Source organism: Lithobates pipiens, unplaced genomic scaffold, assembly GCF_037356315.1.
Source record: "Lithobates pipiens isolate NorthernLeopardFrog02 unplaced genomic scaffold, aLitPip1_a1.2 Scaffold_16, whole genome shotgun sequence".
Classification (NCBI taxonomy): domain Eukaryota; kingdom Metazoa; phylum Chordata; class Amphibia; order Anura; family Ranidae; genus Lithobates; species Lithobates pipiens.
Window position 1 is genome coordinate 167,928,447 of NW_027507748.1, and position 16,250 is coordinate 167,944,696.

Consider the following 16,250-nt stretch of genomic DNA (forward strand, 5'->3'; position numbering starts at 1 on the left):
TAAAAAAAAAATATTTGCATGTTGGTGAAATAAAAAAAAAATCGCTTGCTTTTCTATAGTGTTTGCTCAGGGTTTCTGCAGGTAATCTTTAAAAAAAAAAAACCTCATGGCAAATATGTAGGTTTTTATTTACTGATAAACTATTTACATTTTATTTGGCCAAAAGATACTAAATCGGCAATAACTTTCTGTGCGCTATTAGGACTCGTTCATACATACTGTGGTGACCGATAATTTTTCCACACTGGATCGACGCAAGTCGTAATGCTGGTTTTCTGCAGTGCCTTGCAAAAGTATTCAACCCTCGGGTGCTTTTTATCTATTTGGTTACATTACTGCCTTTAGTTCAATTTTTTTCATTTTCCATATGCAAATATAACAAACGTACAGTAAATTTAACATGACACCAGGGGTAGGGCCCCCCAGTGTAGCAATATATAATGCAAACAGTCTCTGGAAACTTGTTTATGAACTGTTTCTACACTGAACGTAGATCCGGTGAGATGTCCTTCTGGCAGACCAGGCAGTGCTGCCGTAGGGTCTAAGCCGAGGCTAGGCCCCCTGAGGAGCAGGATTCCCCCCCATCTCTGGCACCCCTCCCTGACAGGATCGTGCTTTGCCAGAGGAGTCCCCCCCCCCCCCCCCCCGACTCTGGGCCAGCCTAATTTGAAGGCTGAACTATCTGGGTTTGCCCGATGTCCAAAAAGACAGCCCAGGAACATCTTCAGACAGAGTGGTGACAGAATAGTGAAAGAACAGGAGGGGGGTAGAGGACAAATTAAGAGAAGGGGGAGGGGGAAATGCATGACTATTTTGGGACACTGGGAGGGTGTGTGCCCACGGACACCAGGTATGAGGGAGACTCCCACATAGTGGGCCCAAGGCTCCCATAGCTTTTGGATTTTCTTGGAAGTGTTGGTCAAGATACTGGTCAGCTTTTCTTGGGTCATAATCCACGATATCTTCCTTTTGACTGCCATCACGGATTGTTTTGGCTGTTTCCAGGCTTTGGTGATTGTGAGTTTAGCTCCTAGGAGGATAAAGTGGGTTAGGTTTGAGTAGTCTTAGGGAGTTTAGAGATGTGTGCATTGAGGATGGCTACCTCTGGGGACCTGGCATTCGGTCACCTTGTAGGTCCTATTGAAGACTTGTCCCAAATGTGTGAATCTTGGGGCACTCCCACCAAATGTGAGCCATTGAGCCTAGTAACTGGCAACCTCTGAAACAGTGTGTCTGCTGAGGGGTAAATGATCGCCAGCCTGGTAGAGGTAATGTACCATCTGGTTATTAATGCTTGCCTTCATCAGGGAGACTGTCTGGACTTCTTTCAAGGATGCTGCATGCCAGGTTTCCAGTCCCCAGCTGCATTGAAAATCTGTTTCCCAGGCTGTCATGTAAGTAACTTTTCCGATTGGGTGAGTGAAAGCCGAGTATATTGCCGAAATGCCACCACTCTGCTCCATGGCTTGTCCACTCCATATCTCATAAGTTGTGAATTTGGGAGGAAGGGATTTGTCTGTCCATGCTTTGTGTAGAAAATGGGAAATTTGTAAAAATCCGAAACTTTCCGAATCCGGGATCTCTAAATCATTGACACTGTAGTTGAGGGTGATGGGGCAGCTAGAGGTGAAGTAGTGTCCTATACGGTATAGTCCCTTGTCCAACCACCACTTGAATACTGTAATATCCAAGTGTAAAATCAGGGTTGTGGTACAAGTGGGCGAGAGGGTGTCCTGTGGATACCAGTGCTGGCTTGTTTCTAAGGCTGTCCCATAGGGTGCAAGAGTGGGACAAGGTGGGGCAGAGTATGGGGGGGGCAGGTCATCTGAGGGCCCCATAGGAGGTAATCTTACATGAAGTGGGGGTGGCCTGCCTTTTGATTGCCTCCCAGTCAAGTTTTTCATATCTGTTGTATATTGTGGAGAGTTGAGCCAGTCTTGCCGCTATATAATATTTGTGTAAGTTGGGGAGGCCTAGACCATCCCTGTGTCTATAGAGAAATAGGGTGCTTTGGGGGATGCCATACCCCAAGTTTCCCCAGGTGTATTTAAGTATTCTACTCTGGAGAGACTTCAGGTGGTCTTTCCTAATTGGGACAGGGAGGGACCGGAAGAAATAAAGGATTCTCAGAAGTAAGGTCATTTTCATTGAGTTGATCCTACCTAGCCATGTGAGTTTGTGTTTGGGCTGAAGTTTAAGGTCTGCTTCTAGTTTCTGGTATAAAGGGGGGATAGTTGTGAGCGTAAAGAGTTTCCGTTTTAGCTGTCGGGGAGATACCCAAGTAATGTATGGAAGTGTCATAGTCAAATTTGAGCTACCTCAAGGAGACTGTCTGGGGGGGACAGGGACATGTTAAGGTCCTGTGACTTAGGACTGCGCGTCAAGTTCTCTGAGATTTTGGAAGAGTCACCTAGGACTTGGGAAAAATTGGGTGGGGAAGTGAGGGGGGAATTGAGAAATAAAAGGATGTCGTCCACAAACAATCCACATTTATGGGCTCCACAGGTCTCCCCTTTAATGTTAGGGTTTTGTCGGACAGAGATTGCTAGGGTTTCTATTGCTATTGCAAATATGAGTGAGGATAGTGGACACCCTTGTCTGGTGCATCTTGTGTATCTATTGGTTTGGAGCCCCTGCAGACGGATGAGTGCTTTCGTCATGTGTAGAGTACTTGTAAATGTCCTTTTAAAGTTTCCTAAATCCCCAGCGTTCCATGAGGGAGAAAATGTAGGGCCAGGACATTGTCAAAGGCCTTCTGAAGGTCTAGTGATGGGAGAAACCCGTGTTTTGTCCCCCCCCCCCCGCCCATTTAGTTTATAGGAGTGAGGTTGCATCTATTGCCCATTGGATTTGGTCTGGGCCTTGTCTACCGGGTATGAATCCCACTTGGTCCTTATGTATGTATTGACTGATGGAGGCTAATCTGTTCGCCAGCATTTTGGTTAGTATTTTAAATCATTATTTATGAGGGAAATTGGGCGATAATTGCTAACATCTTCATGATTTTTGTCTGGTTTGGGTATGACCGTGATATATGCTGTGTTGAGATGGGTATCTAGGGGGTCTCCCTGGGTTTTGGAGTTGATGAAATTATTCAAGTGAGGTGTTGGGGTATCCGCAAATGTCTTGAAGTAGTGATTGGACATACCAGTCCTGGCCCCTTTTTGAGGTCCTTGATGACTCCCAGCACCTCTTCCTCTGTAATGGAAGATTCCATCCTGTCTTTGTGTGCAGCGTTTAGGGAAGGGAATGGTAGGCCATCTAGGAACCGCGATCTGTCAGCGTGTGAGGGCTATATAATTTTGAGTAGAACCCGTGAAAAGCCACAAGTATCTTAACTGGTTTGGTCGTGGGGGTTTCACCCGATATTCCAATCTTGGGCATAGTGTGGACCCTGATGTGAGGGGAGAGTTTAGCTGCTAATAGAGGGCCCATTTTATCTGCATGTGCATAGAATTTGTGACTGCTCCAGCGGATGGATTTTTTGGCCTTTGCCGTGAGTACAAAATTGAGTTCTAGTCTGGCTTTGTCTATCTGGGTTATGGTGTACTTGGATGGATAATTTTTGCATACAGCCCAAAGGGCAACATATTCCTGTTCCAGACGAGCTATATCGGCTCACCTTTCATGTTTAACTCGGGTGGAAATTTGAATAAGAGTGCCTCTAACGAAGGCTTTGTAAGCAGCCCAGAGCATTTCTGCAGTGGTTCCCTCTGTGCCATTAATTGCAAAGTATTCTCGTAGTTTTTTTGTGATTTCCACGGCTCTTACAGGATCGGAGAGTATGGACTCATTTAATCTCCATTGTCCTTTTCCCACCCAAGGCCCCAGAAAGGATAGATATGACTTCTATTGAGTGGTCTGACAGTGCTGTGTCCCTGATGTGGGCAATGAGCACTACTGGGAGAAGGGTGTGAGGATCTGGTCAGTCCTTGTGTACGTGTTATGAGGGGGTGAGTAGTGGGTAAAGTCTCTCTTGGAGGGGTTTATTTCTCTCCAGGTATCTGCCAGTCTGTAAGTGTTTTAGTACCTTGGCTATTTTGAGACTTTATTTTGTTGGGTGAGTCAATTGGGACTTAGGGGTTTTTTGGATTTGTATAGGCCCTGGTCAAATGTGACATTGGAGTCTCCCCACAGACAAGGATCATTCCTTCTAGTCGCGAAGAAAGGGTGCTCAAAAGGGTGTTGAAAAATTTGGCCTTTTCCTTTATTGGGTGTGTAGTATGGCGCTAGGGAGTAAAGGTGGCCCCCCAACATGCCTTTCACCAGAATAAACCTCCCCTCTGGGTCAATAGTTTTTCACAAAGTTGCAAGATTTTGAAAATATGATTGCTACCACCCTGGTTTTGTTTTCTGTGTTGACTAGAAAGAAGTGAGGAAAGTGTGGGTGGAGGAACTTGGGACTATACCATGAAGGAAAAGTGCATTTCTTCTAGCATAGGAATATCTAGCTTGAGGGATTTATAGTAGTCTAGTACCTTCCTCCTCTTGACCAGGGAGTTTAGGCCCTGAACATTGTGGGAAGCTATGTTGATTTTAGCGTCTGGGCCATCCGCTATGGAACAGAGGGGGTGAAAAGCCGCCCAACCCACCCTCACTCACCCTTAGTCTTGAAACCGAGACTGTTTCTGCCATGTCTGAGTGGAGCCTTGGCACCCAACTCCTGGAAGGCGTGTTTTTGGTCTGAACAAAACAGTGGCATTAGTCACATTATTAAGGAGAAGAAAGTGGGGGGAGGGGGGTTAGTGGGTGGAAAAAGCTCTCCAAAAAGAACTGGTTTTGGGGGGGGGTTTGGGGCGAGTGTACCTTAGCCTCCAACCCCGTCTGGAGAGTCCTAATACCCCCGCCTTTTAAAAGGGAGGGAGAGGGACTCCCCATTATGAGACGGCAGGTGGCTTCTCTTGGTGCTACAGACCTGTAAGAGTCCTGGTGTATTCCAGGGGGAGCTCGCTTAACAAGATCAAAAAACATTGAGCAGCAAATCCTAAAAATTAAGATCCAAGTGTGAAGGAACACGTGGTCTGGGATGGGCCCAAAATAGTGTAGTCACGGAGCCCTAGGACCGGACTCTAGGTCGGAGAGAGAAAGTTAGTCTTGGGTGAGTCGGATTTAGGTGAGTCCATTGTCCTTGGCCTTTTTCACTTTGGTTCACAGGGAGGTTTGAGGGGCTGGTAGGTGTTGGTCTTTTTGTTTGAGCCAGTACCAGCATTGGAGGTGTCAAGCAGCTTGGGATATAAGCTTCAGGTGCAGGAGCAGTTTTTCCCCTTCCGTTAGGGTGGAGAAGGCATAGTTTCTCCCCTTATCGGTGAACTTGACCGCTAACGGGAAGGCCCATCTATATTTTATCCCTCTTTGAGTCAGCACATGTAGTAACGGTTTCAGCGCTCTTCTCTGAATTGTGGAGGGTGAGAGGTCCGCAAAGACCTGTGCCTGGTGTCCCTGGCACATCACGTTGGGAGCAGACGTTGCTCGTTTCGTCACTTTCTCTTTTACGGAGTAATGATGGGGTTTGGCAATAATGTCTCTGTGTGCCATCTTCCCTGGGGGGCCTCAGGGCTCTGTTGAGTTCGATACGGTGTTGAGACATATTGGGGAGCAAGTTTTTGATCAAGTCCTGCACTGCAGCTGGTCCTGGACCTTTTTTCCCGGTCATTGATGCTGAACATGGCCAAATCCAGCTCTTCCTGCACTGTGTGAATATGCTTGGAATTTTGGTTCGTTTGCAGCTGTAGTTTCTTCCATTTTGTGTTTGATCGTGTCGCTCCTGGTGCCTAGGTTGTGAAAGTCTCTGCTTTTATGTCACCAGCGATTTTTGCCACAGTTTGTGCTAGGCCTCTGTCCAGGGGGTTTGAGAACTTTTGGAAGAGAGCCTCCATTTGATATGCAGGGTCCCTGGCCTGGATGTCATGGATAGGGAAGCCAGTCTGCACCTCTGTGTTAGGCCCCGGGGGGAGAGGGTGTAATCTGCCGTGGTGCATTCAATTGGAGATTCCGTGGAGGCAGGGGATGGAGTGATGGCCTGCTGGGAACCCATCTGCCGACCCTGGGGTTAAGTGCTGGGTCATTGGGGGGTGGCTCTGACCTGTAGTCCATGTGTCCTGCTGTGCTGGGATCGTGGAGCTGTGGCGGCCATCTTTGGAATTTTGTCTGCGATTGCTGTCTCAAATTGCGGCCTGACGTCCCTCTTAACCAATTCCCTTAACATATATAGGGACATGCCCGGGTGGGAGGGGAAGACCCTGCTGCGTTGTGGAGCATCCAGGATCGCTGTGAGGGGTGCTGCGGGCACCGATGTATCGGTCTGGAGCGAAGCTCTCTGCTCAAGTGGCATTCGCCTCTAGTTCAATGTTTTTTTTTTTTTTTTTTTTTTTTTTTTGTTTTTTTTTTTGACTAAATTATATGTGATGAATCAGAACACAATAGTCTAATACCGCATACACACGATCGGACCATCAACAATTCGATCGTGTGTGGGCTCCAGCGGACTTTCTTCCCAAAAGTCCGTCTGACTTAGAAATAAGACTTGCTTCAAAATTGTCCCCCAGACTGTTTTTAGAGGACAATCCGTTCGTCTGTGTGCTAGTCCGGCGGACTAAAACCCACGCTAGGGCAGCTACTGACTATGAACTTCCTTATTCTACGTCATCACGTTAGAATCTGCCGGACTTCTGGAGTGATCGTGTGTGGCCAATTTCATTCGCTTGAAAGTCCGGACCTTAGCTGCAAAGTCCGGCAGGCAATCAATAGTCCGATCGGGTGTATGCAGCATTAGCTGGTGAAGTAAAATTATAAAAATATATATATAAAACTATTTTTCAGAAATAAACTGATAATTGGCATGTGCGTATGTATTCACCCCATTTGTTATGAAGCCCATAAAGCTCTGGTACAACCAGTTACCTTCAGAAGTCACATAATTAGTGAAATGTCTACCTGTGTGCAATCCAAGTGTCACATGATCTGTCATTACATACACACCTTTTGGAATGGCCCCAGAGACTGCAACACCTAAGCAAGAGGTACCACTAACCAAAAGCTGCCATGAAGACCAAGGAACTCTCCAAACAAGTATGGGACAATGTTGTTAGGTACAAGTCAGCGTTGGGTTATAAAACAAAAATCCCAATCTTTGATCCCTAGGAGCACCATCAAATCTATCGTAACCAAATGGAAAGAACATGGCACAACAGCAAACCTGCCAAGAGATGGCCACTCACTAAAACTCACAGACCGGGAAAGGAGGGCATTAATCAGAGATGCAGCAGAGACCTAAGGTAACCCTGGAGGAGCTGCAGAGTTCCACAGCAGAGACTGGAGTATCTGTACACAGGGCGACAATAAGCCTTATGCTCCATGGAGTTGGGCTTTATGGTAGAGTTGCCAGAAGAAAGCCATTGCTTTCAGAAAAACTCAAAATCGCCCGTTTTGCGTTTGCGAAAAGGCATGTGGGAGACTCCCAAAATGTATGGAGGAAGGTGCTCTGGTCTGATGAGACTAAAAATGAACTTTTTGGCCATCAAAGAAAACGCTATGTCTGGCGTAAACCCATCACATCGCCCAAAGAACACCATGAAACGTGGTGGCAGCATTATACTGTGGGGATGTTTTTCAGCAGTCTGGACTGAGAAACTGGTCAGAGCGTAAAAGTGCATCTTCAAATCATCTCTGATTAACTTTGATTGTTTTTGTATCCAAACACAATGCATATAGCTTGTTGTGCCCCAGTCACCTGCACATTGCACACAGGCCAACACTCAAGCTACTTCCTAGTCTTCTATGATGTTTACCCATTGGGATTGTGGGGATTTTCTCAGCTACCCTGAGGTAGATATTTTTGCTGATTTTAATTTTTTTACTTTTAAGTGTGTACTGATGAACTCAAATTATCCTGTGCTAAATAAGGCTGACCACTTTCTGAAAATGCTACTTAATTGGCTGTCTTGTTTAAAGATTAGGTAGTATAGCACTAACTTGTGATCTTTTATACTTTGGGTAATCTGTGACTCTGTGTTTGAGTATTATAGCCACCTCTATTAAATAAGAAAACAATATCCGCAACTACAGTTGATATTTTTAAACAATTTTTGGGTTTCTGATGCTCGCTATGTTCCCAGTGACTGTTATTTCCTAATGTGGTAAGAGAATGGACCGTATCATCATCCGTTACTCCGAACTTCGAAGGAGATGGTTGCCATATCTTTCTGGGGTTATCTTTCAGCTTGTCATTCCTTCTCTCTTTTTTTTTTTTTTTTCAGTTACGTGATCGGTCAACTCCTGTCGGACCAACCTCGTGATACCATAGTTGAACATATTCAGAAAAAGCTCATGGAGATTGGAGAAAATGTGGTTAACGGTGATGTACTTGTCAGCCAGTATGAAATTAATAAGGTAAAGTTTTGAGTTCCCTGTACTGGCTTTCCCATCTTTTTCCAGATTTGATGTGTCATTCTGTAATGTTTTTTAATGTGTGCCATCTCCAGATGTTTGTGTCCGCGGTCGCGGTTCATCGGAACCGGGTGAATGTGATATCTGTGGCTGGGCTCCTGCAGTCGTTCCTGGCTACCTAAACGTATTGGCCCGGCTGGGCTAAATATATACTTTTAGCTGATAAAGGCATATACAAGGTGGCGTTATTCCCAAAGCGTAGGGCTACAAGACTTGTGGACAAAACGGCATTGAGATAATGTAATGCTACATCCCTTCTTCCCCACCCCCCCCCCTTGTTTCTGTGTTAATTGTGTTGGGTCAGGGCACATAGACAAAGGTCTGGAGACACCTCTCAGCAGGGGATATGTAAGAAGGGGCTGCCTGCTTATCTCCATGTGTTTCAACTGTAGTTGTTTTAATATACAAGTGTTGAGTTTCCATTGGTTGTTCCTTGTCCCCTACCCCCTCTATGACAAGGCTAAGGGAAGTGTCCCTAACTGTTTAAAGTGGTTGTATTTCTTGGACCTGTAGGTCCAAGAAATATCTCCTAAACCTACACGGTTTAGGAGATATTTGCCGAAAGACAGGCATCGCACTGAGCGCGGCACTGTCAACAGCCATATGGCGCGCGTGGCGGCTCCCGCACGCATGCGCTGGAGTGACGTCATCGCGGCTTCGCCGAATGACAGCAGCGGGGCAGAGAGACCCACCTAGAAGATGGATGCGCCGGACTACAGGGGGCAGCGGTGACATCGCTGGCTCCTGTGTCAGTTAAGTGACATGCATAGTAGTCCATTATGCTTTACCTTTGCAGGGAATGAAAGAGGAAGTAAACTCATCAGGGTTTACTTCCTCTTTAAAGGTGCATGTTTGGTTTTTAATAAACGGTTTATACTCATAATGTTTAATCTGTGTGGCTAGTCTCATGATTGAGGGGTTAAGGGCTGGTTATGGCGAGGCTGCAGGTGTGTTTGGAGGACAGGAGACAGGTCTGGCGGAGATGCTCATAAGGGGTATCCGAGATCCGTCACGATGGGCTACTAACATTTATAGTTAAAGTTGATCAAGGGAAAATCCGATTGCCTCTCGGGGGATCAGGAAGGAATTTTTACATGCTTTGCTGTTTTTTTTTTTGCCTTCCTCTGGATGAACTGTGGGTATAGAATTGGGTATATTGGATTTTACAAATTTTTATTTTTTTTATGGTTGCTGGCTTACTGCAGCCGAGTGCAGGGTGTACCAATATGGGCGTCGGGATGTACAACCGTCAACACGGAGGGGCACTTCCGTTACTCCGCCCACTGACTTCCGATTGCGCCGGGTCGCTTTATTTATCTCTCCCAGGTATGAGATCTGGCATCGGGAGCATTTTTGTGGGTACAAGTACTTGCACCAATGCTCGGTATCGGTACCAATACTAGTATTGGTATTGGGACAATCCTAATATGTAGAATAATAATTTTGCCTTTGTCAAGACTTTATCCATATGTTCTGCTCTGGAGTTTGTGTAGTTTTAATTCAGTCTTTTTTTAAAGTTTTTGACATGCTGGCCACAAACACAAATGTCTCAGAGGAGTGGCAATAAGAATTCTGGATGCAAAGTTGTCAGTACTCCTTTGCTGGTGACCCTGCACCTTGGCGTCTATTTAGCACTGTACTATCTATGGCATTCCTATAGGGTGCCCGTTATTACAAATTGCAAAGTGGGGTGCAAGGAGTGCAGCTTCTCTTTGGCGTTTTATACACCAAGACTTCTGCCTGTCCTCAAGGACCCTGCATGATGGACTTCCAGCTTGTTTTTCTTCTTCAGCGTGTTGATCTTGCATGGGGAATATTTCTTATGACTTAACTTATAGCAATAAGCGATCAGCAACAAAGATTTTCAAATAATTTTGAAAATCTTGATTAACGCTTTTGGACCATCAGAAGTGCTGCTTTCCACACAATGACTCTTGATGAGTGGAGTTCATTTCTCTTCTGTCGTAAAAGTAGTTTTCTGATCAGGGTTTAATTTTTTATTTTTTTTAATATTTATCAATAGTTTTTATTGGAATTTCAAGAAAATGCAGAATAAGAAACAAGTATTTGAGTTGACTTATGTCTGTTGCTCAAGACCTTGAGTTCCAATGCAGATAACATTCTCATGTTTTCTTGATGTCTCCATTATTGGTAGAATTATCAGTGAAGTCAGGCTGACCCAGTTGGTAGCATAGATAGAGAAGGAATTTGATACAAGTCCACAAAGCGAGAGAGTTCCCTGCAGGACTTTGAAGGGAAGTACAACATTAGATACCTTGATCACCACTACTTGAACTAAAAGTTATTTTTACAAGTTCTAAAATTCAGAAGAATTTCAACATTTTAGTTTTTGTGGCCCCTCACAGAGTAAGTCAGCTGCACAATTCTTATATTTTTTTTTCTGCTTTCACTGATTAACTAGAAGGCTCTGTTTTGTGCAGAGTTGTGATGCAACAGTGTTATTTAGATGTTTTCTGTTAATAGTTTACAATTTGATCTTTCAGGCATTAACAAAAGATCCACAGGACTACCCTGACAAAAAAAGCTTGCCACATGTACATGTTGCCTTATGGATAAATTCTCAAGGGGGAAGAAAAGTTAAGGCTGGTGATACCATCTCATATGTGATATGTCAGGTAATTTATCTGTTTGCCTCTTTGTTGGTATCCAAAGTAATTTAACAATTCTACACATTTTTTTTCTTAGCTAATCGGAATTCTTGTGCACAGCAGTGCCATTTTAGTCAGGGTATGTACAGTATCTCACAAAAATGAGTACACCCCTCACATTTGCAACAATGTAGTGAGTGTACAGCTTGTATAACTGTGTAAATTTGCTGTCCCCTCAAAATAACACAACACGCAGCCATTAATGTCTAAACCGCTGGCAACAAAAGTGAGTACACCCGCAAGTGAAAGTTGTTAAAATTATGCCCAATTAACCATGTTCCCACCCCGGTGTCATGTGACTCATTGTTACTCAGGTGTGAATGGGGAGAAGGTGTGTTAAATATGGTGTTTATTGCTCTCATACCAGTCACTGGAGGTTCAACAGGGCACTTTATGGTAAAGAACTCTGAGGATCTGCTACAAAGAATTGTTGCTTTACATAAAGATGGGCCTAGGCTATAAGATTGCCAAGACCCTGAAACTGAGCTGCAGCATGGTGGCCAAGACCATGCAGCGGTTAACAGGACAGGTTCCACTCAGAACAAGCCTTGCCATGGTCGACCAAAGGAGTTCAGTGCATGTGCTCAGTGTCCTATCCAGAGGTTGTCTTTGGGAAATAGACATATGAGTGCTGCAGAGGTTGAATGGGTGGGGGGTCAGCTGGTCGGTGCTCAAGACCGTATGCCGCATCGAATTGGTCTGCATGGCTGTCATCCCAGATGGAAGCCTCTTCTAAAGATGATGCACAAGAAAGCCCACAGTTTGCGGAAGACAAGCAGACTAAGGATATGTATTACTGGAACCATGTCCTGTGGTCTGATGAGGCCAAGGTAAACTTGCTTGGTTCAGATGGTGTCAAGCGTGTGTGGTGGTAACCAGGTGAGGAGTACAAAGACAAGTGTGTCTTGCCAACAGTCAAGCATAGTGGTGGGAGTGTCCTGGTCTCGGGCTGCATGAGTGCTGCCAGCACTGGGGAGCTACAATTCATTGAGGGAGCTATGAATGCCAAAATGTACTGCGACCTACTGAAGCAGAGCATGACCCCCCTCCCTTCGGAGATTGGGTTGCAGGGCAGTATTCCAACATAACCACCCCAAACACACCACCAAGACGATCACTACCTTGCTAAGGAAGCTGACGGTAAAGTTATTGGATTGGCCTAGCATGTCTCCAGACCTAAACCCTATTTTGAGCATCTGTGGGGCATCCTCAAACTGAAGGTGGAGTAGTGCAAGGTCACTAACCTCCTCCAGCTCCGTGATGTCATTATGGAGGGATGGAAGAGGACTCCAGTGGCAAGCTGTGAAGCTTTGGTGACCTCCATGTCCATCAGGGTTAAGGCAGTGCTAGAAAGTAATGGTGGCCACACAAAATATTGACACTTTGGGCCCAATTTGGACATTTTCACTTAGGTGTGCTCACTTTTGTTGCCAGCAGTTTAGACATTAATGGCTGTGTGTTTTTGAGGGGACAGCTAATTTACACTTTTATTCTAGCTGTACACTCACTACTTTACATTGTAGAAAAGTGTCATTTCTTAAGTGTTGTCACATGAAAAGATATAATAAAATATTTACAAAAATGTGAGGATGTACTCGCTTTTATGAGCTGCTGTATGTATAAATCAACCGTTTTAAAATTCATCTGTGTATATTTTTTACCAAATTAAGAATGTATTCTATAAAATCCTCATTCATGACTGTTTTACTCTCCTGTTGATTCTAGAGGTATGACATTTAAACTATCTCATAAACTCTGAAAGAGGGTTTCTTGGCAGGTGTTTAAGAGTGTACTATGCTCCAACTACTTTAAATACCATATAAGGAAGGGTGTACTTAGTTGGACAGTTGACAGTATGTTTCAATATTTTTGGACATTGTGCTGATGTAAAATCTTAATGCAAAGTTCTGGTTATGTTCATTGGCGGCGTGAGCAACAGCAGCAGAGTCCAACCTCAACTGAAACATTGGCACAAGGGTGCTTTATGCACTGAGTGTCTGTGTAACATAAATATAGCTTGGTGCTAAACTCCAGACAGGTTTAAGAAATTACAGCTGGATTCCAGTTTTTAATCCAGTTGTGTATTTATCAAAAACATTAAATGCATTTTGCATGGAGTAGATTTAAATGTCTGAATATTTCTCAGTATTTAGACTCTTATAATGTCCCTTACAGTAACATTCACACTGGGAGGCAGAGGGGACAGCATCCAAACTCATAAGATTATTTCACTTGCACGTTATTCACTGCACATGCTAACAAGTTTAAGTGATGACCTCATCAGTTTGCTGCCGGTTTCCAGTCACAGTGAGAAAAAAATGTGTGCATCTCGCCCCTATATATGTGTATATGTGAAAATCAAGAACTGCTAACCCCAAACTAAGTGATAGTAACACTAGTACATTTGAAACAACATGGGGGGCGCTAAAAAAAATTCCTTGTTTACCAAAAAACTACTTGGTGAAAATTATGTATATAAATGAGTGAAACACCAGCCTGCCTAGTTTAAATGTGAACTAAAATTGATAATTGATTAAAATAAACCATACATGTATTACCCTACCTCCGTAATGATATAAGTATAGTGCAAATAAACATAATCAATAAAAATACACACTATCCTGATGAACAGTTGGTTGCAACACAGCAAAAAGTTAAACGAGCAAAACAGTCCGCCCTGCCATTGAGGTAGTGTAAACTCTCTAGTGAGAAGTAAAAGGGATATACAAAAAGTCAAATTTTGAGTGAATCCTTGTGGACAAGTCTTTCAAGTCAAAAGATGATACCTTCACCAACTGAAGGGTCACCAAAATGTGCTCAATGAACGGGTGTTTTTTGTGTGACGTTGTTTTTGTTTAAATTTCTTATGTTTTTGTTTAGATTTCTTATGTTTTTGTTTAGATTTCTTATGTTTTTCTGGTAATGGAAGACTTCGCACTATAGTTCTACTACACTTTATTCAATTCAAGAGTGCCTCTCAGGTTATCTGGTGTTTGCAATTATTGCATAGATGTAGCTATGAGTTTGGCTGCTTCATGAGGACGCTCTGGCGCATGTCTTTAACACTATTTCCTCCACTATCACCTATCCCCCATTCTAATAGTTCTTAATGGTAGTTTAAAAAAACTGGTAATGTAAAGGGTTTTAACCTTCTCCAAAAACACAAAAAGGCATTCCGCAACTATAAAAGTCGGGGGGCCGATATTCTCTTACTACAAGAGACTAATTTCTCTATCTCTATTTTCAATATTTCGATAAAGCCTTCAATCTATTTTATTGTATAACTCATACGGCCAAGTCCCGTAGGGTAGCCATCTTCATACGTAACCCATTGATGTTTGACATTCTCCATGTGTATAAAGATCTTGACAGCCAATTTATTATACTCCAGGGCAACATACAGGGCTGTGCCACTACCATAGCTTCTGTGTATGCCCCTAATTAGGCCCAAGCTTGTTTTTTTTTTTTGTTTTGTTTTTTGCCACCTTGAATTGATATCTCTCCCTGCATCTGATAGTGGGGGCAATTTCAATCTTACGGCACATCTAACCTTGGCTAGAAGCAGAGTTACCCCATCCTCCAAAGCTTTTCCTAAATCGGTAGTTCCCTAAACTCAGTGCAACTCAGATACCTGGTAGGCGCATAATACGGGTTCCAGGTTGTACGCCTTTTACGCTAACCCACATGATAGCTACTCCCGCCTGGACTATATTTTCTGCGCTGTGCATGGGCATTTCATTAATTTAGTGGCAAAAAAACACAGAGCCAAGTTGGCGGATCCATGCTTTATTACAAAGACACTTGATTGCATGTATAACCACTATAACCAATATCTCACCCCTGAACAAATCAATTCTAAAAAAGTGCACTAGACCTAAAACTATCTGAAGACTCTAAAAAAGCTTTACGTTGGTCTAAGGCAAACCACCTACTTTTTAGTAACTGCTCCTACTATGTTCGCAAGAAAGCTCAACCACACTATAAATTGTGAAACTCCACTGGTACCCTGGTTTGTCACCCAAATTACATTTTGTGTTGCCTACTACCAAAAGTTATTCTCGGAGCTGAATATAATATAACCACTTATGCCTCGGACCATTTGGCTGGCCAAAGACCACAGCACTTATTGGGATTCAGCACTGCATCACTTTAACTGATAATTGCGCTTTTGTGCGTCGTGGCTCCCAAACAAAATTGCCGTCCTTCCCCCCCCCCCCCACAAATAGAGCTTTCTTTTGGTGGTATTTGATCACCTCTGCTGTTTTTTGGGGGGTTTTTTGCGCAAAAAAAAGCAGCAATTTTGAAAACAAAACAAAACAATTTATTTACCTTTTGCTAGAATATTCCCCAAAAATATATTAACTTTTTTTTTCCCCCTCAGTTTGGTCGATAAGTTTTCTTCTACATATTTTTGTTAAAATAAATGCAATAAGCGTTTGGTATGCGTGAAAGTTATAGCATCTACAAAATAGAGGATAGTTTTTTTTTTTTTTTTTTAATAATTATTTACTAGTAATAGCGGCGATCAGCAATTTTTATCGTGACTGCAACATTATGGCGGACAGATCGGACACGTTGGTGCTATTTTTGGACCATTCACATTTATACAGCGATCAGTGAGATTAAAAATGCATTCATTACTGTGTAAATGTGACTGGCAGTGAAGCAATTAACCAGGAGGGGATGCTGCATAGGTTAAGTGTATCCTAGGGATGTGTACCATCAGTAGGGGGGGGCGGTGGGCTACTTGTGAAACGACACTGATCACTGCTCCCAATCGCAGGGAGTGGTGATCGGTGTCCTGTCACTAGAATGTGAAAAGGCTTGTTTACATCAGCATTTCCCCATTCTTCCTCTCCGTGAGACGAACGCGGGTATCTCTGTGGACATAGTCCACGGGACCCGTGATCACACTCATGGCAGGGTGGTGCACGCGCCACCACCGGCAAATTTTAAAGGGATGTACCTTTATGCCCATTTGCCTGTCCGTGCCATTCTGTCAATGTAAATGTTCGTGCGGTGGTCAGGAAATGGTTAATCCTGCCTGTGTGGACTGTTTCGCTGAATTGGCCCTACCCACTCTGACTAGCAAAAACAAAATGCCCCATGCACTGCAACAGAATTTGCAGATATCAA

The 16,250-nt window shown here is 43.8% G+C and overlaps 1 protein-coding gene across 1 annotated transcript in view; it reads left to right on the plus strand.

The window, feature by feature from the left end:
* Positions 1-16,250, plus strand: part of POLA1 (DNA polymerase alpha 1, catalytic subunit) — a 539,463-nt gene that overhangs the window by 208,023 nt on the left and 315,190 nt on the right. The window contains exons 30-31 of the mRNA XM_077480771.1: positions 8,256-8,388; positions 10,950-11,081. Of these exons, the coding sequence (XP_077336897.1) occupies positions 8,256-8,388; positions 10,950-11,081 (265 nt within the window). The remainder of the gene's footprint in view (positions 1-8,255; positions 8,389-10,949; positions 11,082-16,250) is intronic.